General features: G+C 36.9%; 1 protein-coding gene across 6 annotated transcripts in view; it reads left to right on the forward strand.

The window, feature by feature from the left end:
* FXR1 (FMR1 autosomal homolog 1) overlaps window positions 1-27,593 on the forward strand; it is a 65,670-nt gene that overhangs the window by 11,672 nt on the left and 26,405 nt on the right. For all 6 annotated transcript variants that reach the window (XM_047731221.1, XM_047731228.1, XM_047731233.1 and 3 more), the window contains exons 2-6: window positions 13,499-13,551; window positions 15,199-15,292; window positions 26,504-26,575; window positions 26,997-27,145; window positions 27,365-27,458. In XM_047731221.1, the coding sequence (XP_047587177.1) occupies window positions 13,499-13,551; window positions 15,199-15,292; window positions 26,504-26,575; window positions 26,997-27,145; window positions 27,365-27,458 (462 nt within the window). The remainder of the gene's footprint in view (window positions 1-13,498; window positions 13,552-15,198; window positions 15,293-26,503; window positions 26,576-26,996; window positions 27,146-27,364; window positions 27,459-27,593) is intronic.

Raw genomic sequence — 27,593 nt, forward strand, 5'->3', positions numbered from 1 at the left:
TGAGATTTTTTTTTTCCCCTTCCCTAATGAGTTCTTTCTGTATCTGTTACCTGAACACACAGTCCAGGAACATAACATAAAATGTTTAATTGTAAATTATTTATATTGCTTGATAAAAGAGCACCTGGAAGAAGATTTCTCATGGTATTTTTGGGGAGAGGAGTAGCTTTAAGTACTTTTGGCACTTGAGTGTCTTGGTATACCTTAGTTTAAGGAGCTTCAATTCCTTTTGCAAATTGAGACATTTACAAAATTACTTAGGCAGTGGCGATCATCTGTGCTAGGAACCTCTAAATTTCTCAGCATAATAGGGTGTCTCATTCAAATTATTACACAGAAGCATTATTTTCTCAATTCTTATAAGTATAGTTCAGCATGGAAGAGAAGTTAGTTCGTTACCCATTGTGAATGCCTTAGTGATTGGGCTGTATTCTGTTAGAAGCTTGGTTAAAAAATACTGTGCTGTATTCAATTTTATTTTATTTTTATTCTGTCAAGTGGATCGTAACCTGTAGAGTGCAAAGCAGGACAAGAGATGATTCTGATTTTTGACATGTTTGATTTGAGGTATGAAAGTGAGCCAATGACAGAGGTGTCTCTACAGCTTAAATTGCTTTAGAGCTTAAATTGTTTTAGAGTCTAAGGAATAGGTTAGTTTTCTATACAGATTTGGGAAGTTAGTGGAAGATCTTGTATAATTTCATCTAAAGTGGTATTAGTTCTGAGAGACACTAAGAAGTGTTGTCAGTTAATCTGAGTGCTATTTCATACTTATCAAAAGATACCATTATTTTTAAGATCTTTTAAGTAATCTCTACAGTCAGCTGGGCTCAGAAGTACAACCCTGAGATAAGAGTCCCATGCTCCACCAACTGAGCCATCCATCCAGGAGTCCCTGAAAGATGTCTTTTTAAATGCTTGCATGAATAAAATGGAAGATATAAGCAAAATAAATTGGTGAAAATATCTTCATATTCAGGTGATTGTGTTTCTTCTTACAGTATATTCCTCAGTGCCATGGAGAGCATTGATGTTGTAAGCATACTTTAAAAGAGCTCTCTATTATCTCCAGGATTTTCTTGCAAGAATTTTCATCCACTCTGCAAGTTTTGGTGCTGGTGCTTTCTTGATTTTTATCAGAAGGTGTCAACAGAACAACCTTCTGGTAAGAAAACTTAATCCTTCCTAAAATTGACCTTCATTGGTTTGCTGAATGAAGTGTCAGGAGGTTGCAGTCAAGTGCTACAGAAAATTGCAAGCAAACCAAGTTTGAACAGTCTTGAACAGTGACATTTATACCCTGATTGCTGTGTGGTTATCTGGTGTTCTCTAAGATTTGCCATCGTTTGTAAGAAGTATCTTGATTTCAGGAATGCTAAATTACTAGACTTAGTATCTAACAAATTGGGCTGGGAAGGTAGACTGGGGCCAAAGGATGAAATCAGTAAATAAATGGATAATTGATCAAAGGATAACAAGTGATAATGAGATCTCCAGTGGCATTTCTTGGGAGGAGGGAGGAGGGGTGCATGGAAGGACCTGAGGTGAATTTTGCATAAATTATGCTAGTAACTTTTCCTTTCTCTTGGGTTGTTTTCTTTTCTTTCTTTCTTTTTTTTTTTTTTTTTTAAGATTTACTTATTTGAGAGTAAGAGAGAGCATGAGAGAAAGAAGGTGGTCAGAGGGAGAAGCAGACTCCCCACGGAGCTGGGAGCCCAATGTGGGACTTGATCTCAGGGCTTCAGGATCATGACTTGAGCCAAAGGCAGTTGCTTAACCAACTGTGCCACCCAGGTGCCCCTTGGGTTTTCATAATAATTTTTTTTTTTAAAAGATTTTATTTATTCACTCAACAGAGAGAGATCACAAGTAGGCAGAGAGGCAGACAGAGAGAGAGAGGAGGAAGCAGGCTCCCCACCAAGGAGAGAGCCCGATGCGGGGCTCCATCCCAGGACCCTGGGATCATGACCTGAGCCGAAGGCAGAGGCTTTAACCCTCTGAGCCACCCAGGCGCCCCAGGTTTTCATAATAATTTTTATTCACAACGGTAACTGATACAGCTGGGGAAAACGGATAGGTAGCCCATTTAGAGGAAACAGAATTTAACAAACTGAGCCCAGTGTCTCTATGGAGAATTTATTTTAGTCCGCATATTTTTAGAAATACAGTATTTTTGTCACGTTTGTTTCAGTAATTAAGTCATCAAATGAAATTTTAAAATTTCAAGAAAGTTTTAGAAAGACTTTAGAGAGAAAAACTTTGATAGAAATACTAAAGGTAGAGTGAATCTTATAAGAATATTTTGAAAGAGGAGTGCTGTGTGAGAACTTTTTACCTTTTGCTTAGGAGAGTAAGTGTGAACTAGAGATTTTTGATGGATCCTTTTGCTTTTACTACTTGAGACTGGCGTCTCAAAAAAAACTACCCTCCTTTTAGGGAGATTGTATGGTTTCTTGCTGGCAGTTTTTGGCTCAGTCTGTTGGCAATCAGTAAACTCTTCTGACAAATATTTTGAGGTGGCTCAGTAGGTTAAGCATCTGCTTTTTGACTCAGGTCATGATCCCACCAACCTAGGATGGAGTCCCACCTCAGGCTCCCTGCTCCGCAGGGAGTCTCCTTCTTCCTGTCCCCTTCCCTCTTTCCCTCTCCAAAGAAATAAAATCTTAAAAAAAGAATTTTCAGGGCCTAAATCTTAGGTTTTGGATCTGGGTTTCCAGTCTAAAACCTTAGTTTAAAACGAGGATTCAAGTTGTCTGGTGTCTGGGTGGTGTGCTGAGTATTAAGGTGTTTTAGTTCGTTTTCCTTTTGATAAGGAATGTAAATTTTGTGATGTAATGAGTTGCAATTATAGGAGGTTATTAGTGGATTTTTGAGAAATTTAAAGAAATGGCTGAATTTATTTGAAAGGACAGTTACCTTGCAGTCAAAGGAATTGTTCTGGACTAAGGTGTGTTCTTAGTGATTCAGTGGTTAAGTTCTCTTGAAAGGATTCATGCATCTTCTTGGATTTGTAAATCACAGTTCAAGCAAGGGTTTTGATAAATTGGTTTTAAACACTAAAATTTTGTTTTATTTTGAGCCTCTTTTGGGTAATATATCTTGCCTTTCCAGTTGTGAAGTGTATATTGAGCTCCCCCCCCCAAGAACTTTGTCTTAAAAGCATCTTTCCTAAAAACCCTTTTTATTTCTTCGAATTAGTATTGCTACTAAAATTAGCCTTTTGGAATTTAAAAGTACAAATCAGGAAAAGCACTTTATCATCTGATTGAAAAAGAGTTACTGAGAAGAGCTCAGAGAGATGAGTGTTTAAATTCAGCATTTTTATAGCCTCCTAGGTGGTGAATTTGGGGGTTATGTAGATACATGTGGTTTTAGCTTTCCTTTCACTAAAATGAGGGCTCTGGAAGGTCTGTAAATGAATTTTTTTTTTTTTTTAAAGTAAGCTTTCTGCCCAATGTGGGGCTTGAACTCACAGTCCTGAGGTCCAAGAATCCCATGCTCTACTGATTGAACCAGCCATGTGCCCCATAGAAATTTTATTTTTAGAATCTGGTAACTTTCCTGTAGACAGGGTCCCTGATTATTGTCCTTATTTATTGCTATATTTATAATCTTGGTCTTTCAATTCCTGAAATAATTCATACCATGTTTTTCTGCTTAACCAATAGGATTTTTTCTCTCCAAGACTGCCCTCATCAAGCTGAAAACCTGTTTCTCAGCCATAGTGTTCTCTGTCATCAAAAAACCACTACCACCAACAAAAGAACACAACTTGGTACCTTGAGTTATTAAGTTAAAATAAACTGTTTTTAAGGCTGTATTTTGAAAAAAAATCAGTTCTTCAAATAGTACTTACTCAGCTTAGGGATTTTTGCTGTTCTCTTTATTTCCTCCCTTACTTTCATTTCACACAGTTTGTGACATTCCTAGGTTTTTACTATGTAACGTTCTATTTGTTACTTTGTTATGGACAACTTCTAAAGATATTTTGATCACATTTTTGGTGTGTTACACTGCCTTGTTGCTTATTGATGATACTTTGTAGTTAAGAATTTCACATATAAACATACAAAGGACCATTTTATAATGATGTTTTGGAATTTGCATGTTTGAATATATGTGGGAAGAGGAAAAAGAAATGTAAAAGATTTTGTTCTGAGAAATACAGGTCCTGGGCAAGATGAATGGTGACTGTGAAGAGACAGAATCCCAAAGGTTGGATTAGAACACAAGGAGGTACAGAAGTTGTGGAGACATAAAATCATAAGGCCTGCTATTGTCTTGTGCAGACAAATATGACCATTGTTATTTACTGTCCCCTGACTCAAAAGATTTTGGCAATGCCTTACCGTGCTGTTTTGGGGCTTGAGTGTATAGGGATCTAGTATCATCATTTTGGTGACTTCCGAGCATACAGAAATAACGATGAGAAGTGATATCTGAGTCCTGCGTCAGATGGACACAATTTCATAGAGATCTGGCCATTAGAAGCACATTATCCCTAGAATCTAGGATTTGGGGATTAGAGCATTTTTGCTAAGAGTTCATTCCTAATCTCTTTAATCTTAAACATGAAGGATATTAGTAATTTGAGTATGTTTCTAGAGTTGTATTTTTTCTTAAAGTTTTTGGAAAATGTGCACCCAAACAAAGCTGATGGTGGTGGTGGAAGTAAAGTGGGGATGGGTTGGAAAGAGTTGAATAAATGTTGACATTTAGGTAGAAAAATAGGTTTCTGTTATAATGAAGGGTAGAATTTCCCAGTGGCTTAGAGCTCTGACTTGAAGGAACTCATTTTGTAAATTATACAGAAATGGCAAAAATTTCTTGGTGAAACATTCTAGACTCTGAAAGTTGTTTGTGAAGGAGTAGAAAATTTTAATGAAAGCTGAAGAGGACTAACCTCTGGTGGTAAGGTATGTTTTACTTCATATTCATGAACTTGGAAATTCTGTTTCGGAAATATTCCTTACAAATGTTAAGGGTATTAATAGAGATAGATTTGCTGGTAACATAACTGTTAAAGTACTGATCAGAATCATTGCAGAAAGTGATTGTGGTTGAACCTACTAGGAATAGAGAAATTCGTCAGGCACTCATTATTATAACATGGTCGGATAATCAGAACTGGAATGGCAGCTCTTAATTTTTACCTTTGGGGAAGAAAGAGGAATAAAAAATTGTCTGAAATTGCATGGCAGGAACTGCTATAGCACTATCGGAAGGATTGTATCCCCTGTTTAGCCTCACATGAGGATATTTGCATTGAAATGTCCCATAGCATACAACTAAAGCAGGTGATAGACGTTTGAAGCTGGAGTGAGATCAGGGCCAAATACAAGATCATGCAATTGAGTAGCAAATGTGAGAAGAATGCAGTGACTTTAGATTTATTAGTTACCTACGTTTTGTGATTGGTGGATCTATATTATGAAGGAAAATGATGTTATATTTAGCCACATCTATTCAAGAGTTTTTCAAGAGTTTTTATCTTTAAATTTTCTGGGGTAGTAGTAGTGATCTTACTTTTCAGCTCTTTTCACTGCACGTTTGTTTCAGTTTTTGGTTTGCTGTTTGCTTAGAATAATGTCTGACATAGAGTAATCATTTCGATATTAATAATTGCTTTGTTTTTAAAATTACTGATATTTCTGTTTTCTGAATTTCTGAAGTTTTGTTGCAATTTTTTCTTTTCTCTTTATTGTCATTGTTGGTTTATGCCTCAAAGTTCCTTTAGTATTACTAAATTGACTTTTGGACAGGAAGATGAGGTGCCTGAAAATGTTCATCCCTGCCTTGTTTTAACCAGGTACTGCAAGTATGTTTATTTAGCTAGTTCTTAGTGATATTATGGGGTCTAGTGTGATAAAGATGTCTTGGAAAGTTATTTACTGCGAATACCTTGTGGCTCAGAGTGTGTAGGATTTGACTAAGGTTGTCTTCTTGACAGTAATATAAAGGGTCACTTAATGTCAGCTGTAATCATACAAGTGCTATGTGGACTGCACTTCCAAGGTTACACAGTGGCAGAGCAAGTATTTGAAGTTACTCTACACCCAAGTCCTTTGCTCTTTCTTGAATGTCAGAACTTAACAGTTTGCTTCAGCTGTATCAATCAAATGAAGATAGATTAAAAATACTGGTTTTGAAGTAGCAGGCTGAGACTACTTCAGGTAGCGGGAGATCAGCTAAATAGTTTATCTAAAGATTGCAAACACCTACAAATCCAACGGGAGATTTAAGAGAAGAAGAACAGCAATTCTAGAAACAGAAAATCAACCACTATCTGAAAGGTAGGACTGGCGGAGGAGTGAATCCAAAGCGACTGGAGGATAGACCACGGGGGGGGGGGGGGGGGGGGGGGGCGGCTCCCGGCGAGCGGCGGAGCGACGGAGCACAAAATCAGGACTTTTAAAAGTCTGTTCCGCTGAGGGACATCGCTCCAGAGGCTTAACTGGGGTGAAGCTCAGGCGGGGTCAGCGCGGCCTCAGGTCCCACAGGGTCACAGAAGGATCGGGGGTGTCTGAGTGTCGCAGAGCTTACCGGTATTGGAACAGGGAGGCCGGCTACAGACAGAGCCGAGGAGTGAGCTCTCAGCTCGGGGTTGCCTTGAACCGGTCGCAGGCTTGATCAGCTCGGAGCGTGGCCGGAGGCCAGGGTGACGGGAGTCATTGGGCGCTGTTTTCTGAAGGCGCACTGAGGAGTGGGGCCCCGGGCTCTCGGCTACTCCGGGCTGGAGACCGGGAGGCCGCCATCTTCATTCCCGTCTTCCAGAACTCTACGGAAAGCACTCAGTGAACAAAAGCTCCCAAAAGCAAACCCAGCAAACATGAGCAGATTACTCAGCCCGGCCCCAGGTAAGGGCGGTGCAACTCCGCCTGGGGCAAAGACGCTTGAGAATCACTACAACAGGCCCCTCCCCCAGAAGATCAACGAGAAACCCAGCCAGGACCAAGTTCACCTACCAAGGAGTGCAGTTTCAATACCAAGGAGAGCGGCGGAATTCCAGAGGAGAAGAAAGCAAAGCACGGAACTCATGGCTTTCTCCCCATGATTCTTTAGCCTTGCAGTTAATTTAATTTTTTTTTCTTTTTCAATTTATTTATCTCTTCTTCTGCTAAATTTTTTTAACTTTTACCGTTTTCTTTTTTAAGGCTTTTTAAATAGTTTATCTAATATATATATATATATATTTTTCCTTTTTATATTTTTTCTTTATCGGCTTTCTTTTTTTAATAGTTTCTTTCTTTTTTTCTTTTTCTTTCTGAACCCCTTTTTCTCCTCCCTCACGATTTGGGATCTCTTCTGATTTGGCTAAAGCATATTTTCCTGGGGTTGTTGCCCCCCTTTTAGTATTTTACTTGTTCCTTCATATACTCTTATCTGGACAAAATGACAAGGCGGAAAAATTCACAACGAAAAAAAGAACAAGAAGCAGTACCAAAGGCTAGGGACCTAATCAATACAGACGTTGGTAATATGTCAGATATAGAGTTCAGAATGAGGATTCTCAAGGTTCTAGCCGGGCTTGAAAAAGGCATGGAAGATATTAAAGCAACCCTCTCGGGAGATATAAAAGCCCTTTCTGGAGAAATAAAAGAACTAAAATCTAACCAAGTTGAAATCAAAAAAGCTATTAATGAGGTGCAATCAAAAATGGAGGCTCTCACTGCTAGGATAAATGAGGCAGAAGAAAGAATTAGCGATATAGAAGACCAAATGACAGAGAATAAAGAAGCTGAGCAAAAGAGGGACAAACAGCTACTGGACCACGAGGGGAGAATTTGAGAGATAAGTGACACCATAAGATGAAACAACATTAGAATAATTGGGATTCCAGAAGAAGAGGAAACAGAGAGGGGAGCAGAAGGTATGTTGGAGAGAATTATTGGAGAGAATTTCCCCAATATGGCAAAGGGAACAAGCATCAAAATCCAGGACGTTCAGAGAACCCCCCTCAAAATCAATAAGAATAGGTCCACACCCCGTCACCTAATAGTAAAACTTACAAGTCTTAGTGACAAAGAAAAGATCCTGAAAGCAGCCCAGGAAAAGAAGTCTGTAACGTACAATGGTAAAAATATTAGATTGGCAGCAGACTTATCCACAGAGACCTGGCAGGCCAGAAAGAGCTGGCATGATATATTCAGAGTACTAAATGAGAAAAACATGCAGCCAAGAATACTATATCCAGCTAGGCTATCATTGAAAATCGAAGGAGAGATTAAAAGCTTCCAGGACAAACAAAAACTGAAAGAATTTGCAAATACCAAACCAGCTCTACAGGAAATATTGAAAGGGGTCCTCTAAGCAAAGAGAGACCCTAAAAGTAGTAGATCAGAAAGAAACAGAGACAATATACAATAACAGTCACCTTACAGGCAATACAATGGCACTAAATTCATATCTCTCAATACTTACCCTGAATGTTAATGGGCTAAATGTGCAATCAAAAGACACAGGGTATCAGAATGGATAAAAAAACAAAACCCATCTATATGTTGCCTACAAGAAACTCATCTTACACCCGAAGACACCTCCAGGTTTAAAGTGAGGGGGTGGAAAAGAATTTACCATGCTAATGGACATCAGAAGAAAGCAGGAGTGTCAATCCTTATATCAGATCAATTAGATTTTAAGCCAAAGACTATAATAAGAGATGAGGAAGGACACTATATCATACTCAAAGGAAATGTCCATCAAGAAGATCTAACAATTTTAAATATCTATGCCCCTAACGTGGGAGCAGCCAACTATATAAACCAATTAATAACAAAATCAAAGAAACACATCGACAATAATACAATAATAGTAGGGGACTTTAACATTCCCCTCACTGAAATGGACAGATCATCCAAGCAAAAGATCAACAAGGAAATAAAGGCCTTAAATGACACACTGGACCAGATGGACGTCACAGATATATTCAGAACATTTCATCCCAAAGCAACAGAATACACATTTTTCTCTAGAGCACATGGAACATTCTCCAGAATAGATCACATTCTTGGTCCTAAATCAAGTCTCAACCGGTATCAAAAGATTGGGATCATTCTCTGCATATTTTCAGACCACAATGCTCTAAAGCTAGAACTCAATCACAAGAGGAAATTTGGAAAGAACCCAAATACATGGAGACTAAACAGCATCCTTCTAAAGAATGAATGGGTCAACCAGGAAATTAAAGAAGAATTGAAAAAAATTATGGAAACATGATAATGAAAACACCACGGTTCAAAATCTGTGGGACACAACAAAGGCAGTCCTGAGAGGAAAATATATAGCGGTACAAGCCTTTCTCAAGAAACAAGAAAGGTCTCAGGTACACAACCTAACCCTACACCTAAAGGAGCTGGAGAAAGAACAAGAAAGAAACCCTAAACCCAGCAGGAGAAGAGAAATCATAAAGATTAGAGCAGAAATCAATGAAATAGAAACCAAAAAACAATAAAACAAATCAACGAAACTAGGAGCTGGTTCTTTGAAAGAATTAATAAGATTGATAAACCCCTGGCCAGACTTATCAAAAAGAGAAAGGACCCAAATAAATAAAATCATGAATGAAAGAGGAGAGATCACAACTAACACCAAAGAAATACACACAATTATAAGAACATACTATGAGCAACTCTATGCCAACAAATTTGACAATCTGGAAGAAATGGACGCATTCCTAGAGACATATAAACTACCACAACTGAACCAGGAAGAAATAGAAAGCCTGAACAGACCCATAACCAGTAAGGAGATTGAAACAGTCATCAAAAATCTCCAAACAAACAAAAGCCCAGGGCCAGACGGCTTCCCGGGGGAATTCTACCAAACATTTAAAGAAGAACTAATTCCTATTCTCCTGAAACTGTTCCAAAAAATAGCAATAGAAGGAAAACTTCCAAACTCATTTTATGAGGCCAGCATCACCTTGATCCCAAAACCAGACAAGGATCCCATCAAAAAAGAGAACTACAGACCAATATCCTTGATGAACACAGATGCAAAAATTCTCGCCAAAATACTAGCCAATAGGATTCAACAGTACATTAAAAGGATTATTCACCACGACCAAGTGGGATTTATTCCAGGGCTGCAAGGTTGGTTCAACATCCGCAAATCAATCAATGTGATACAACACATTAATAAAAGAAAGAACAAGAACCATATGATACTCTCCATAGATGCTGAAAAAGCATTTGACAAAGTACAGCATCCCTTCCTGATCAAAACTCTTCAAAGTGTAGGGATAGAGGGCACATACCTCAATATTATCAAAGCCATCTATGAAAAACCCACCGCAAACATCATTCTCAATGGAGAAAAACTGAAAGCTTTTCCGCTAAGGTCAGGAACACGACAGGGATGTCCGTTATCACCACTGCTATTCAACATAGTACTAGAAGTCCTAGCCTCAGCAATCAGACAACAAAAGGAAATTAAAGGCATCCAAATCGGCAAAGAAGAAGTCAAACTATCACTCTTTGCAGACGATATGATACTATATGTGGAAAACCCAAAAGACTCCACTCCAAAACTGCTAGAACCTGTACAGGAATTCGGTAAAGTGTCAGGATATAAAATCAATGCACAGAAATCAGTTGCATTTCTCTACACCAACAGCAAGACAGAAGAAAGAGAAATTAAGGAGTCCATCCCATTTACAATTGCACCCAAAACTTTAAGACACCTAGGAATAAACCTAACCAAAGAGACTAAGAATCTATACTCAGAAAACTATAAAGTACTCATGAAAGAAATTGAGGAAGACACAAAGAAATGGAAAAATGTTCCATGCTCCTGGATTGGAAGAATAAATATTGTGAAAATGTCTATGCTACCTAAAGCAATCTACACATTTAATGCAATTCCTATCAAAGTACCATCCATTTTTTTCAAAGAAATGGAACAAATAATCCTAAAATTTATATGGAACCAGAAAAGACCTCGAATAGCCAAAGGAATATTGAAAAAGAAAGCCAAAGTTGGTGGCATCACAATTCCGGACTTCAAGCTCTATTACAAAGCTGTCATCATCAAGACAGCATGGTACTGGCACAAAAACAGACACATAGATCAATGGAACAGAATAGAGAGCCCAGAAATGGACCCTCAACTCTATGGTCAACTCATCTTCGACAAAGCAGGAAAGGATGTCCAATGGAAAAAAGACAGCCTCTTCAATAAATGGTGTTGGGAAAATTGGACAGCCACATGCAGAAAAATGAAATTGGATCATTTCCTTACACCACACACGAAAATAGACTCAAAATGGATGAAGGATCTCAATGTGAGAAAGGAATCCATCAAAATCCTCGAGGAGAACACAGGCAGCAACCTCTTCGACCTCAGCCGCAGCAACATCTTCCTAGGAACATCACCAAAGGCAAGGGAAGCAAGGGCAATAATGAACTTTTGGGATTTTATCAAGATCAAAAGCTTTTGCACAGCAAAGGAAACAGTGAACAAAACCAAAAGACAACTGACAGAATGGGAGAAGATATTTGCAAATGACATATCAGATAAAGGGCTAGTGTCCAAAATCTATAAAGAACTTAGCAAACTCAACACCCAAAGAACAAATAATCCAATCAAGAAATGGGCAGAGGACATGAACAGACATTTCTGCAAAGAAGACATCCAGATGGGGCCCCTGGGTGGCTCAGTGGGTTAAAAGCCTCTGCTTTCGGCTCGGGTCATGATCCCAGGGTCCTGGGATCGAGCCCCACATTGGGCTCTCTGCTCAGCAAGGAGCCTGCTTTCCTTCCTCTCTCTCTGCCTGCCTCTCTGCCTACCTGTGATCTCTGTCAAATAAATTAAAAAAAAAAAAAAAAAAAGACATCCAGATGGCCAACAGACACATGAAAAAGTGCTCCATATCACTCGGCATCAGGGAAATACAAATCAAAACCACAATGAGATATCACCTCACACCAGTCAGAATGGCTAAAATTAAGTCAGGAAATGACAGATGCTGGCGAGGATGCGGAGAAAGGGGAACCCTCCTACACTGTTGGTGGGAATGCAAGCTGGTGCAACCACTCTGGAAAACAGCATGGAGGTTCCTCAAAATGTTGAAAATAGAACTACCCTGTGACCCAGCAATTGCACTGCTGGGTATTTACCCTAAAGATACAAACGTAGTGATCGGAAGGGGCACGTGCACCCGAATGTTTATAGCAGCAATGTCTACAATAGCCAAACTATGGAAAGAACCTAGATGTCCATCAACAGACAAATGGATAAAGAAGATGTGGTATATATACACAATGGAATACTATGTAGCCTTCAAAAGAAATGAAATCTTGCCTTTTGCGATGACGTGGATGGAACTAGAGGGTATCATGGTTAGCGAAATAAGTCAATCAGAGAAAGACAACTATCATATGATCTCCCTGATATGAGGGAGAGGAGATGCAACATGGGGGGTTAAGGGGGTAGGAGAAGAGTAAATGAAACAAGATGGAATTGGGAGGGAGACAAACCATAAGTGACTTAATCGCACAAAACAAACTGAGGGTTGATGGGGGGAGGGTGTTTGGGAGAGGGGGGGTGGGGTTATGGATATTGGGGAGGGTATGTGCTATGGTGAGTGCTGTGAAGTGTGTAAACCTGGTGATTCACAGACCTGTACCCCTGGGGATAAAAATATATGTTTATAAAAAATAAAATTAAAAAAAATACTGGTTTCAAAATTAATTTTAAGAATAGAAAATGATCACTGAATTTTATTACAAATCTTTACATTCATTCCAAAATGGCTTTGAGGCAGTGTACTTATTATAGTTTTTTTGTTTTGTTTTGTTTTTTGTTCTTAAGTGAAGGTGGAAGGGAACTTGGTAGGAAAAATAAAATTAAATTAATGGTAGTTTAGTATTCAAAATGTAATATGCTTTTTATTAATGTCGGAGTATAGTATTTCTATTTGTAATTTCACCAAGTAGTATTGTGAACATTAAATCTCATAGTTTTTGTAATTCCATAAGGTATGATGCTGTAATGAACCATTAAGTTAAAGTTATGCCCAAGAATGTGTAAATGCTAGAATTTGGGATATGAACCTTAGTAGCCTGATTATAAGAGCATGAACTCCTAGTCACGGTCCTAAAGACAGCCTTGCTTACTTTGAGTATAGACTAATACCTATGATGTTTCAGGGACATACACTGATTTTTTTCCTAATACCAGGGTAGGTGACACTATGTAGAAACAGATTCAAAGAGGCTAAGTAACTTGTGAGGTTGTATAGCTCATTATGATGGAGATGGAAATCAAACCCACATCTGCCTAATTCAAGCTTTGTGTTCTTTTCAGTGTTCCGTGTTTGTAATATAGGCTTTTGCAATTAATGTAATTTTTTTTTAAGTGCTCTCTCTAAAGTGGGGCATGAACTCACAACCTTGGGATCAGAAGTTGCATGTTCTACTGACCAGGCCAGCGAGGTACCCCTAATGTAATGTTTAACTGGATATTGACATGCTTTTGATAATGTTTTTGTTTTTTGCAGGGATTTATCAAAGATGTTCATGAAGACTCCCTCACAGTTGTTTTTGAGAACAAGTAAGTCATTTTTTGATCGATAGAGATCTTAAAGATTGGTTGTGCTAAATTCGTGTTTGCTTCTGGGTGTTCTGATTGCCAGTGAAAAATTATTTTGCTTTTGGGTGGGAGTCTTTGTTTGATCATCTTATGAGTTCAGGTAGTTCTAGTTTCGATAACTTTTCACCTCTTTTTCTTCCCAGGGTGTACTTGTTACTTTTTTCATGACTTTTTTTTGTAAAAACATAATGTGAACATGAATTAGTATTTTTTGCAAAAATCAGATGGCATAAATGGGATTATATTACGCATAATTCTTAAAATCCCAGAATGTTGAAACGATGATGTCGAAGGCTTTCCAAATGGCTGTTGGTTTGTATTTGGCCGCCTTTAATTTAAACTTGATAATAATTAGGAGTATCAGTTTTATAGTTGTTGTAGGGCCTAGGTCTTGTTTAAAAAATGTGAAAGATGGGCACCCTGGTGGCTCATTCGCTTAAGCTCATTCAGTTAAGCAGCTGCCTTTGGCTCAGGTCATGACCCTGGAGTCCTTGGGTTTGAGCCCACATTGGGTGTGGGGGGGGGGTTCCTACTCAGCGGGGATCCTGCCCATTCCCCTGCTCCTAATCCTCTCTTTCCCAAGTAAATGCGAAAGTATGTTGGGCTTGGTTCGGAGGAGTTGTAAAGGAGCACTGTATAATTGAAGGTCAAAGGATGTCTTCAACTTTCACTTTTAAGCTGATTCTGGAATGGCCTGAAGAGAGATCCGCCCAGCTGCTTTGCGTGTAGAAACATGTGTTGGGATGATTCCTGTCTTTGAGCAGCTGCCATTTAGATTGTAATGGTGAAAAGAAAGCATTCAAAAGTCTTGTTTCCTGTTTTGCACAACATCTTCAGTTGGAAGCCATAGGAATTTATTTGACATTTTCTGTGCTAGTGTACCTCCCAGGCATATGAATATTATTAGAATAGGGAGGAATTTTTAATTTTATCAACGCGGTTTATACAGTATGTCACAAAAAATGTTAGTTAAGCAATAGCTAAGTTTGTTTTAATTTGGTCATATTTGCTATAAATATAGAAGTCAGCTTTTCCCAAGTTTTGATATTAACATGTATATTCATTGCAGAAAAGTAAATTCTGTGTAAGAAAATTAAATCTTGAAATTCAGTTATGTAAAATAACAGTAATTTTCTGCATTTTTGTGAACATGTGCACATGAATTACGAAGTTAATATTCTGTAAGCTCTGAAATTCTGTTCCTTTGAGAAGTCATATACTTGTAAGATTGTTTGAAGTAAGTTGGTTGCACTGCTGTTTATTGACAATGTAGAGGTGACATTATTTCAAGTCTAAATTTTTACTATGAACTTAGCCTACTTCATTTTTAGAAAACTGTATGTACTGTTACTTTAGGATGAGTAATTTGGACAGTTATACACAATTAGTATTAATGATGTTAATTTATGAACTTCATCAAGAGTCATGCAAAAATTTTAACAGACTAATTACTTGGAAAAATATAATATGAATGAAGCTTGCTTTTCATTAGGGAAAGCTAAATGATTAATTCAAATATACACCACTAAGCATAGATTACAGCTGACATATTAGGGGCTTTTCGAATAATCTGTTTCAAAATGGTTAATTCCTTTCCTGATCTTTCAGCTGGCAGCCAGAACGCCAGGTTCCATTTAATGAAGTTAGATTACCACCACCACCTGACATAAAAAAAGAAATTAGTGAAGGAGATGAAGTAGAGGTATGTATTTTGTTTTTTTTTGTGTGTGTTTTAAATAAATATACTTTTAGGAAAATCTGTTTACCTGATAGTTTCGCTGGTCTTTCTACTGTTAATTGGCTGTGTAATATATATAGCAGGGCTTGAGTTTTGGAGTCAGTTGGGATTCATGTCTTAGCTTTAACATTTTTAGCTTTGTGTCCTTGGTCAAGTTTCTTTACCATGAAAATAATAATTTGGGAGTTAAGAATGATAGTGTATTTGAATTGGTTTATATAGAATATGGCACAGAGAGCTATGTGGTGTTGGTTGCTGTTTTCCTTTTTGCTAATTACTTTAAAACTTTTCTTGTACTTTTTTTCTTAGTATCTTTATAATATATTAATAATTATCCTTTATTGTGATCATTAATATAGTTGATGCATAAAAATGTGAAATATGGTAATATGTATACAGCCTTGTTGTATACTTTAGAAATGTCCAGAAGATTTTAAAAGTACAGAAAAACAAAAAGGACTAAATAGGAATTACATGAGAAGAAAAAACCACTATTCACTGTATTTGTCAGTCAGTCACAGGCTGTCCCCTACTTTTAAAAATAAAAGTGAGATCATATAGTACTACTTCTTTGTATGTTGCTTTTTTCACACTAGTAGAGTTTGGATGTCTATTTTCAATATGTTAATGTTGTTAAATATGCCTGATGTTATGTGAAATGAAACATGGAAGTAACTGTCAAATAGAGGTGTTGTGAGTCTGTTGGAAATAGGAAACTTGTGATTTTCTAGAAATTGATATAATTCCTTCAAGGTGCTCTAATATGCTAAATATGTTTTTCTAGTTTATGTAGGGTTGGGTTGGGGATCTGGAGGTATAGGAACACTTAAACAGATGAAATAATCTGTCTTAAATGTTTTTATAAGCACTTAGCAGTATGTATTCTGTGCCAGACAGGGTTCTGAGTCTTGGCATATGAACTCATTTAGGTATGTTTTTTACTTTTTGTAAATTCCAATGGTAAATTTCGAGTTCCTATTAATCGTAGATGTTAATGTGCTAGGAACCCAAAGAATGGTGGCACTTTTAATTCCTGTTAGCCTAAATTCTTTCCATTCTGAAATTTGGCCTAGATTTTAATTACTTGCTCTAAATTCACTAGGAACCCTTTTGCTTTTGCTGAATCAAAGTTTGTTACGACTTAATTGTGTTTTTTTCTTTTATAGTTCATATCCACCAAAAGTGGAAACTAAGGACTTCTTTCTAAGGAGCCCTGTAACTGTAGTCTAGGTGTGATGTGTATTTGTGTCTTTTAGGGAAGTATCATAGATGGTATGGGAAGACACAGGGAAACAAAGTGGCGAAGTGTTTTCAGTAAATTAAGGAGTGTGAAATAGGCTACTGGTGGGTACTGTGAATTGTAGCGGTGATGCTGCTGATTACTACTGTACTTGTTCACTTGGACTTTAGACTCCAGTGAAAATGTTTTTCTCAACAATGAATCCTTTTCTAATCAACATCTTTTTGTAGGGAGGGGTAAAAATTTATATCTGTTTCAAAAGTTTTTTCTTCTGGAATTCTTGTTATGAGTCGGGTTAGGCAAGGAATGACTTCGTTTTGGAAATGTTCTGGAATTAGAAATGTGTGGTGGTTAGTTGTGAGACTAGTGCTTTTCATAGTTTTTAAATATTTCAGATAATGATAGTGTCAAGGCTCAGATTAAAGGAAAAACTTGGTGGTGTGCTTGTGATGTTGTTATATTGTGCTTTCCCCTGTCTCAGACTAAGAAGTTCCTGGACCATCTTTTTTGCCTGCCTCCCCAGCTGTATACAAAATATTGGTGTAAGAGATGGAATGATTTGGAAATTGATGATTGCAGAGTGTTTTCTTTTACATTGTCTTTTATGGTTCCATTTTGGTGAAGTTTGCTCCTTAAATTATGAGAATCATTATCTGAAATTAAAATGTCATTTTTTCCACTTTTGAAAAATTTGAAAATTCACATGAATTTTAAAATCAATCTTGCCACCCATAGATTTTAAATTATTGAAACTCCTTACTCTTTTTTAAAATTTTTAAAAATTTAATTCTAGTGTAGTTAACATGCAGTGTTTAGTTTTACGTATACAATATAGTGATTGTGTAGTTTATATGTGTTACTCAGGGCTTATCAAGGTAAGTGTACTCAGAGTCTCCTTAACCTCTTTCACCCATTCCCATACCCATTTCTCCTTCTGTTCTCTATACTTACAAGTTTGTGCTTTGGTTTGTCTTTTTTTTTTTTCCCCCTTTGCTTTATTTCTTAAATTCCACATATGAGTGAAATCATACGGCATTTGCCTTTCTTTAACTTGCTTATTTTGCTGAACATTGTCCTGTCTAGCTCCATCCATGTCGTTGCAAATGGCAAGACTTTATTCTTTTTAATGGCTCAGTAATATTCTGTTGTGTTTGTATCTGTGTGTATACACACACACCCCACATCTTTGTCCATTCATCAGTTGATGCACACTAGGGCTGCTTCCATAGTTTGGCTATTGTAAATAATCCTGCAGTAAACATAGAGGTGCATATATCCCTTTGAATTAGTGTTTCTGTATTCTTTGCGTAAATACCCAGTGGTGTGATTACTGAGTATTTAGGGTAGTTCTCTTTTTAATCTCCTCCCCCTTTATTTTATTATTATTATTATTTTTAAAAGATTATATTTATTTGGCAGAGAGAGATCACAAGTAGGCAGAGAGGCAGGCAGAGAGAGAGAGAGAGGAGGAAGCAGGCTCCCTGCCGAGCAGAGAGCCCGATGCGGGACTCGATCCCAGGATCCTGAGATCATGACCTGAGCCGAAGGCAGAGGCTTAACCCACTGAGCCACCCAGGCGCCCTCTCCTCCCCCTTTAAATTGTAATAAAGTTTAATGTAAAAAATGAAATGATACAGTATTATATAAAATAAAAAACGAACTTCCGTCTTAGTGTAGATATGCTTGTCTGTACACTCTAGCTTAAATCTCATTTACGAGAATTGTATTTTTCTTTGCATTTTTAAAGAGTTTAAAGTTAAATTGGGAATATGTTATATATTTGTGATTTCTGTATTCAGTCAGTTGGGATATAATAGACATTTTCATGCTGCACATAACAGATTTACTTGATTCTTTCTAACCACCCCATCATTTTTTTTTAGTACAGATGTATCATAATTAGAAATTAAAATTACTGGCAGATTTTTTGCTGTTGCCAAAAAATAAACCCAGAGTAATGTCCTTAAGTAAACCGCTTTTCTGATTGTATGGAATCTAAGTGGTTCACTTGCTAAATTGGAGGCATATATATTTAAAATTTTGATGGTACCAGAACATACAATTTTGTCCTCCAAAAGTGTATTTTGATTTACTACTTCATACTTTTGCTAATACATGAAGGTGTTTGTTTCCTCATAGATTGACTGGCCTGGGTTATTATTAAGTTGTAAAGTTTTATAAACCTGGTAACAGGAAAGCTCATGTGTTCAGTGTTAATATTTCCTTTATCACTAGTGATATGGAGCATCTTTTAAATTAATTTATTGGCTGTAAGCCCTTTGTTCTATGAATTTTGTGTGGTTTTGTTTATGTGGATTTTGATGTAGGAAATCTTTGTATTTTATGGATAATTTTTTATCTGTGGTGCTTTCTCCTGGACAGTTAAAAAGTCTATTTAATCGCTTTTCCCATGAAGTTTATTTTATTCTAGTCTGCTAAGTTTTTGGTGTGGCCTTCAGGATACTTTTTTCTGTATTTCTACAGGTGTAGTCTTTTTTGTTTTAAGGAGTATTTTTTTGTTGTTTTGTTTTGTTTTGTTTTTTTAAGCTTTATTTATTTTAGAGAGGGTGAGGGGTGTGCATGTTAGGGAGGGGCAGAGGAAGAGTGGGACAGAGAATCCCAAGCCAACTCCCTGCTGAGTGTGTAGCCTGATGTGTGGGGCTCCATCCCACCACACTGAGATTATGACCTGAGCTGAAATCAAGAGCCAAACGCTTAACCAACCGAGCCACCCAGGCTCCCCAGGAGTATTTAGGTTTTTTTTTTTTTTTTTTTTTTAAAGATTTTATTCATTTATTTGACAGAGAGATCACAAGCAGGCAGAGAGGCAGGCAGAGAGAGAGGAGGAAGCAGGCTCCCTGCTGAGCAGAGAGCCTGATGCGGGGCTCGATCCCAGGACTCCGAGATCATGACCTGAGCCGAAGGCAGCGGCTTAACCCACTGAGCCACCCAGGCGCCCCCAGTATTTAGGTTTTTAATCTAACTTGATACTTTTCTCTAGACAAATTCATTGCACAGTATATTTTAGTATATTAACTTAAGTCATCAGCCATTGTTTCTGTCAGTCACATACCATATAGCATTAAATAACAGTTGACACTTGTATAGCACTAACATGTATAAGCTATAACTGGCTTTTTAAAATTTTAAGATTTTATTTATTTGAGAGAGAGAGTGGGTACTTACATGTGCAGGAGCCAGAGGTGGGCGTGAAGTGGGTTGAGGTGGGTAGAGGCAGAGGGGAAGGGACAGACCCCCCCCCTCCGCCCCCCCAAGCAGGGAGCCCTACCCAGTGCTCAGTCAGAGGACTTCTGGATCATGACCTGAGCTGAAGGCAGATGCTTAACTGAATGAGCCACCTAGCACCCCCAACTGGCTGTTTAAAAAAATTATCTGAGTTTGACATAAGTTTCTTGAGGGCCTCTTCTAAGCTCTATGAATACTTACTAAGCTTTCCAAGGTTACACAGGCTGAAGGTTGGGAAACCGAGAACCAGTTCCAGTTTTTGACTTGAATGTTATTCTCTGATACATTACACTATATTCATAGGGTGTTGTTAGTTTTGTGCCAGACTCTCAACTCTTGTTCTTTTGTACCTCTAAGAACCCTTTCTCTTTTAAGAAGGGAAAGGCGACTTTGATTTGGTCATCACTAATGGATTTAGAACAAAAAAGATACAGGAGGGAGCTTTTTATCGAGTCTCTTCAGTCATTTATTTAATGTTCAGTATGATAGTTTCTTTCTTGTAAGTCAGGAATGGTTGAATTTTGACAATTTCATATGGTTTATCCTAAAATTTTACTACTGTAAAAATGTTTGGCTACTTGAGGTTCATCTTTCCAGTCAACATATGGGGCTTACATGGAATTATATAAATTAGTGTCATGTTCTAATGTCATTAAGGAAACACTATATGATTTATAAGAGAAAGAAGGTTTTGAAAGGTTTAAAATCCAAAGCCTTATTTTTAAACCTCTTAGTGCCTTTTTCTTTGACTTTTTAAAAAAGTGGCATATGTTTTAAGATCTTTAACATTTGATAAATGTTAATAATAATGTTAATAATAACATTTGATAAATGTTAATAATAATAAATTTTTTTCAGTAAGTGCTTGCTTTGCTGACTTTGCTAACTTAAGATTGCTAAGGAAGGGGTGCCTGAGTGGCTCAGTTGTTAAGTGTCTGCCCTCTGCCCTCGGCTTAGGTCATGATCCTGGGATGGAAGCCTGCTTCTCCCTATCCCACTCCCTCTGCTTGTGTTCTCTTTCTCTTTCTCTCTGTGTCAAATAAATAAAATCTTTAAAAAAAAAAGGATTGCTAAGAAAATGCTCACCTTGTGAAATTGGAAATCATGGGAAAATGATTTCTTTAAATTTTCTTAAGCTGGATATATAATACAGTATTCTGGGATATTGGAAGTGCAATAGAGAATGTTTTTTTCCCCAGTGATTTCACATGTGAAGTGTTTTGTTTATTATAGATACCTGCTTTGTTCAGGAAGTTAGTACATGAGCTTACACAAACACATTCCATGGGAAGGCTGACACTGAAGCCAGTATATAATTCTACAAGGTTTTCAAGGTTTTTCTCTTGGGTTTAACATATTTGATTAAAAAAACTTTTTTTTTTTTAATTGTGCTTTCTGGTTGAGATAAGAATTGTCAAGTTTCTGTTCTTGTGGCATAAACCCTTTTTTTTTTTAAATGGTGAATTGTCAGACATTATGTTCCTATGTCTTTATATTTCAATTATAATGTTGGAATATATGCCTTGAGAGAAACAAGAATAATAAGAATAATTTGAGATAAGAGACTCCCATATCTGAAAATTTAAGAAAAATTTTTTTTATTTACTGAGAGAGGGAGGCGCGGGGGTAAGACCTGTAAGCCCATGTGAGATGGGATAGGGACATAGGCAGGATGGAGAGAGAGATTCTCAGATTCCATGCTGAGGGTCCCAATGGTGGGTTCATTCTCAGGATCTTGAGATCATGACCTGAGCTGAAATCAAGAGTTGGATGTTTAGGGGTGCCTGGGTGGCTCAGTCAGTTAAGCATCTGTCTTCTGTTCAGGTCATGATCCCAAGGTCCTTGGATCAAGCCCCTCATTGGGCTCCCTCCTTAGTGGGGAACCCGTTTCTCCCTCTCCCTGCTGTTTCCCTTGCTTACACTGGCGTGCACACTTGAGCACTCTGTCAAATAAAAAAAAAAATCTTAAAAAAAAGTGTTGGATGTTTAACCAGCTAAGCCACCCAGGTGCCCACCCTTACCTTAAAATTTTTAAAATTCAGGGTTTTTTTTATACAAAAGATGAAGATACATGTAGTTTCCATTCTGCCTTTATTAATTATTTTTTAAAAGATTTTATTTATTTGACAGCACAAGAAGGTGGAATGGCAGGGAGAAGGAGAAGCAGGCTCCCCACTGAGCAGAGAGCACCAGTGCGGGTTGGGGATTGATCCCAGGACTTGGGATCTTGACCTGAGCTGAAGGATGCTTAACCTACTGGGCCACCCAGGCGCCCCTCTGTTCTACCTTTAAAAAATGTCTCAATTTGATTCTTGCAACCAATCTGAAAATTTTCTCTCTCTGTAAATAGTTTTTCTTATAATGCCAAGTTTACAGTTAGTCTTGGGGCTTGGGAAATTTGCATATGTTTAAAGAAGAGTAAACATTCTTGATTGTTGTTACATGGGAAATGGCTATTTTCCAAGACTTTAAACCCATTTGTTAAAAGTATCAGTGACATAGTTGAATGAGAAAATACTATGTATAGTATGTATGTATGTATAGATAAATCACCTCAGTGTGTTCTAGATGTTAAACTTGCTTTCCTAATGTACATTTTCCATTTCTTTATGATAGGTTATAATTGTAATGAGATGAAATAGTGAATATAGAGGAATAATAATTATAAAACTGGCTGTTATGATTATTTAGTTTAATGGTTAACATTATTTAGAAATACTCTTTTCAGTTAATTTGGTGAAAACTGGTAAAAAAAACTATTTCTGGTGTTCATATTTGGTTGTGACTTTGAAAAGCATAGTTAAACATTATTAACTTGATTGAAAGGTTAATAACATGACTGTAATTCATTTAAGTAATAATACTTTGGTTGTATGTTAGAATTTAGAGGCTGTTTTGTAGTAGGGTTTGACTTGGAGTTGTTTGGCAGAAAGAACCCTGAAATAGAATTCTGGAATTTGATTTTTCATGTTCCATTCTCCACTCCATGAAATTGGACTTCTTCAGTCTGAGTACTGTTGTGCTTTTAGGTCTCTCATGGGTCCTCTTTGGTCTTTTTTTAAAGCTCTTCCTTGGATTTGTAGAAACTTAGAATGTTAAAACAATGAGGGCTGTTGCTTTAGAGTGTGATTTGCTCCTTGGGAATAGTTTGGAATTTAAAGTCTGAATAAAGGTAATTTCTTTGGAGAGCTCCTACTCCAGTGATGGAGTCATAAATACAGTGATCAACATCAGGGACACAGTATACTATGGCACAGTTTTAATGCGTCATTAAAGTGATTTTTTTATTGTGTAAAATAAACTGTTCATTTTGGAAAGAATGTGATTTGACCCACTGCACTCAAATGGAGCCAAATTCATAGTGTTTGATTCAAGCTCATGAACTTGGATTTAGTTGGCTTTATGAGAATGACTTTGTCTTTCAGGGGTAAAGTTTTTAATGAAGCTTACAGAGGTAGATGTAAGTATAAAATGAAATCAAGAATTTTAATGTTCAATGAGAGATAAAGCTTCAAGGCAATCCAGAATGATTTATTCTCTTTATTTGGTGGTAAGCTCACATAGGAAGTCACATTCCTAGAAAATTTTATTTTGGTTAAAGTAGAATTAGAGCAAAGGGGTTTAGGTAGTTTAAAGACCCATTCTTCCTCCCCCGCGGAAACTTTTTTTTTTTTTTTTAAAGACTTTATTTATTTATTTATTTGACAGAGACAGAGATCACAAGTAGTCAGAGAAGCAGGCAGAGAGAGAGGGGGAAACAGGCTCCCTGCTGAGCAGAGAGCCCTATGTGGGGCTCGATCCCAGGACCCTGAGATCATGACCTGAGCTGAAGGCAGAGGCTTTAACCCACTGAGCCACCCAGGTGCTCCCCCACCGAAACTTTTAAGACACCCATTCACTAGGTATCAACAGATACTCCAGTCTGTTTAGCTGAACTTGCCTTTCTGAGATAGTACTTGGAATGGGCATTTTCCCTCTTGTTCTTAGGGGTTTCTTTTAATCTGCGGCATACTGAGGGAGAATGGTCGTCAGCACTTACCATTTGGTCCTGGTGGGCCATTTCTAAAAAAAATTTAAGTCTGTTTACATATAATTTCACTGAAGTTAAGAATAAAAGGATGCTGAAGGTCAACATTAAGTATCTTAATGAGCGTTTAAACATAGCAAATACAGGGGTGCCTCAGTGGCATAGTTAAGCATCTGACTCTTGGTTTTTGCTTAGGTTGTGGTCTCACAGTGGTGAGGTAGAGCCCTGTGTTGGGCTCCTTGCTCAGAGCATAGTTTGCTTGAGTTTCTCCTTCTCCCTCTAATGCCTCCCCCACCCCGAATAAATAAATCATAAAAAAAAAAAAGAAACATAGCAAATACAACTTTTTATGCCATATTTTCCTGGTTTTGATTATATATATATATAAATGAATACAGGTCTCTAAATATTACTTACTGCTCATCAGCTGTCATGCATAAACGCAGATTAAATTCTCACAAATACTGATAATCAAATTTAAAACACATCTAGTAAGTTCTAGTTTATCATTTCATTCTGGTTCATCTTACACTTGGGTTATCAGAAATGTAGTACTTTAAGAATATTTTGGAACTCTTAGTGGCTTCTAATTTTATTGAACAGAGCATAGTTATCTTTGTGCTATAATTATATCATCTTCTTATTTAACCATTTGCACTGACTAACCCATTGCATTTTTTGCATGTCTTCATCATTTGTTTCTTTCTAGTCATCATTGTATACACAGCTGCCTTTGGCATTTGCCCACTTGTGAGCTGTATGGGGGTACATTTTGGTGTACAGTCATAAAAGATGAAAGAATATGATCACATGTCCTTTTAGAAAAACAGAATGGTCCCGAGTCTCGTTGCATGATTTTGTATGATGAAGTCACAGTTTGAATGATTAACTGGGTGAGGATATTAAATTTCCTTTTTTTTCTTAGAAGAATATTGTTTGGGACTATTCATCATCTAAAGGCTTCATGGTGGGAGATTCTGCTTGTAATTTCACATTCATTATCAGAATCTAGAGTGCTGTTGTCGGTCTCTGCATCAATCCAGATTCCTCTAATAATTGTGAAAGCCCTTCCTCTGTAAATTTTGTCTTTGCAGTTATGGGTGGAAAATTAAAAATTCTGAATTCTTAACTGTTCAGTGAAAACCAAAAGCAGACTGCAAGAATGGTGTCTCCAGTCTTTCTATACTTGAAAGACTATGCAGTAAAGAAACCAGGATGATGCAATAGTAACGCTATATTTCACTGTTGTGTTCTTCCAGGTGATACCATCATTCTTTGTCTCTCTCTCTCTCTTTTTTTTTTCTTTTTTTAGCCTTTTTTAAAGCACAGTTGGGAATAATTGATGAATGATGATGAAATAGTGAAGTGTTTCAAGATACAGAAAAAAAGCCAAGATCATTAGATTTCCCTCTAGATTTATAAGAGGTTCCATGGATACATAAAATAATTGCAAGATAGAATGAATTTTGTTTTATTCTAAAGAAAAGTAAAATTTATTGTTTTTTGGAGACCAAAAAGATAAAAGTTACAAAATAGATTTGCTCATAAAGAATTGCAAAGCTAAAATTGAGTCCACTGGAGCCTGATTGGTATGTAGGTCTTTTTTTCTGATCATGGTGCACAGTGAAGTTGATGTGAGATTTTGGCTTATTCAGTTACATTTCCAGTATTCCCCCACTTCCAAGATTACTCTCAGATCACCTCGCTGAGCCTTTGGGCTTTCCCCCAAAACTATTTGCTTATTATCAGGTTGTTTGCATTTAACCCAAAGATAGGTGTTAACATATATTGATAGGTTTCTCTGTACTCTATGGACACATTCTTAATATAATAAAGATTTTAATGTGGTTCTTCTTGGTTGTCTCTTCCCACACATCTTCCCCCCTGTTTTCCACATACTGAAAATATATCAAGATGCTGTACCATAAGAAATAACTCTAATCCCTAAGGGAAACTTCTCTAATGTGTTATGTTACAAAATACCTGATAATTACAAATACAGAAGATATAAGATAATTTTTTTTTTACAGAAGAGGTTTGTAAGATTCTTATGAACCGTGCTACATGTACTAAATGTGTATAATTTAAATTTTTATTGGTCAGCTGAACAATTTTAGTGCTAGTGCATTTGATTTAGGCTCTTGAGGAAGGAATCTAAATTCTAAATATCATATCCTTGAAGGTTTTAAAATTGGGTTTCTTTAAGAAAACCGTTCTTGATTTCAGCATCTTAGAAATACTGTTGTGAGATTTAAAATGTCTTTAGTAATTTCTAGCTTAACCCTGTGTCTGATACTTGAATCATCAGAGTGCAGTGCTTAAGAGTGAACAGGATTGACAGAAACTGTGAAAGAACTCTGTTTTACACTATGTTAAACTGCCTTGTGAAGAGCATTCTTTAAAATAATATTTATGTTTGGAAAATCTCCTGAATTTGGAATTAGATTTCCAAAGAGCCAAATTGCCTCAAAAGGGTTCAGTTTGTTTTTCAGTAGTAAAGTTTAAACAGACATGACTCTTTTATTAAGTTATGGTTAACTAATTTTAGTGCAGTGACATTTTTGATTCTAGAATTTAATGGGATTTGGCATTTATCGTAAGTCATTGTAATGTTGAAATCTTCCAGGATGAATGGATAAGAGCCTTTTTTTCCTCTTCTCAGGTATATTCAAGAGCAAATGACCAAGAACCCTGTGGATGGTGGTTGGCTAAAGTTCGAATGATGAAAGGAGAAGTAAGTGATCTTTACACTTGCTTTGTGACTAGTTTCCAAAGAAATACCTCAGCTCCTGGTTTCTGTAAATGTTACTTCAGTTCTTAGTTTTGTTTCTGAACTCCTAATTTGGACATAGTTGATCATATATTTTAAAAATTCATTAGACCATTTATTTTTATTTGTTTTCTGAGTTTGCAAACCTCAAAGCTTCTCTTCAGGAATACGCTTCAAGCATGTGAGGACCACCAAGGTTCATGCTTGTAAGAGCCTATAATCTAGTTTAGGTAAATCAGATTGATGTATGTAACTAAGCTGTGCTTAGTATTTGTGCCACAAGGGGGAGGGTCTGCTGGTAAGCTGAGCAAGGCAATTAGAACTTCACTTAAAGCTCATTATTTTTGTTCAGATGGGATTTTTAAAGTATTTTGATGTCTTTTAGTTTTATGTCATTGAATATGCTGCTTGTGATGCCACTTACAATGAAATAGTCACATTTGAACGACTTCGGCCTGTCAATCAAAATAAAACTGTCAAAAAAAATACCTTCTTTAAATGCACAGTGGATGTTCCTGAGGATTTGAGAGAGGCGTGAGTAATTTTGTTTACTGTTGAATTGCTTTGTGAATTAAGATTTTTTAGTGCTACAAAAATCTTTTTCCCAAACACCCAAAAGCTTCTGATAGAAAATCATTTTAGTAAACAAAGTTTTAATGGATAGTGTCAAAATGAAATACTTAGTTTGCATTATAATTGCCTTCTGGTTTAATCTGTCATTTAGGTCTTAAATATGAATCAATTTCTCCCTAGGTGTGCTAATGAAAATGCACATAAAGATTTTAAGAAAGCAGTAGGAGCATGCAGAATTTTTTACCATCCAGAAACCACACAGCTAATGATATTGGTAAGATAACTACATGTTTTAAGGTAGCCAGTGGATGTTTCACAGGTTTTATAATTAAATATTTGAAAAGATAAAAATTAACTTGGTGTGCAGTAAGTTTGTTAATACATATGGAAGAAAAATTTTTCACAGCTA

Source organism: Lutra lutra, chromosome 1 (genome assembly GCF_902655055.1).
Source record: "Lutra lutra chromosome 1, mLutLut1.2, whole genome shotgun sequence".
Taxonomy (NCBI): Eukaryota; Metazoa; Chordata; class Mammalia; order Carnivora; family Mustelidae; genus Lutra; species Lutra lutra.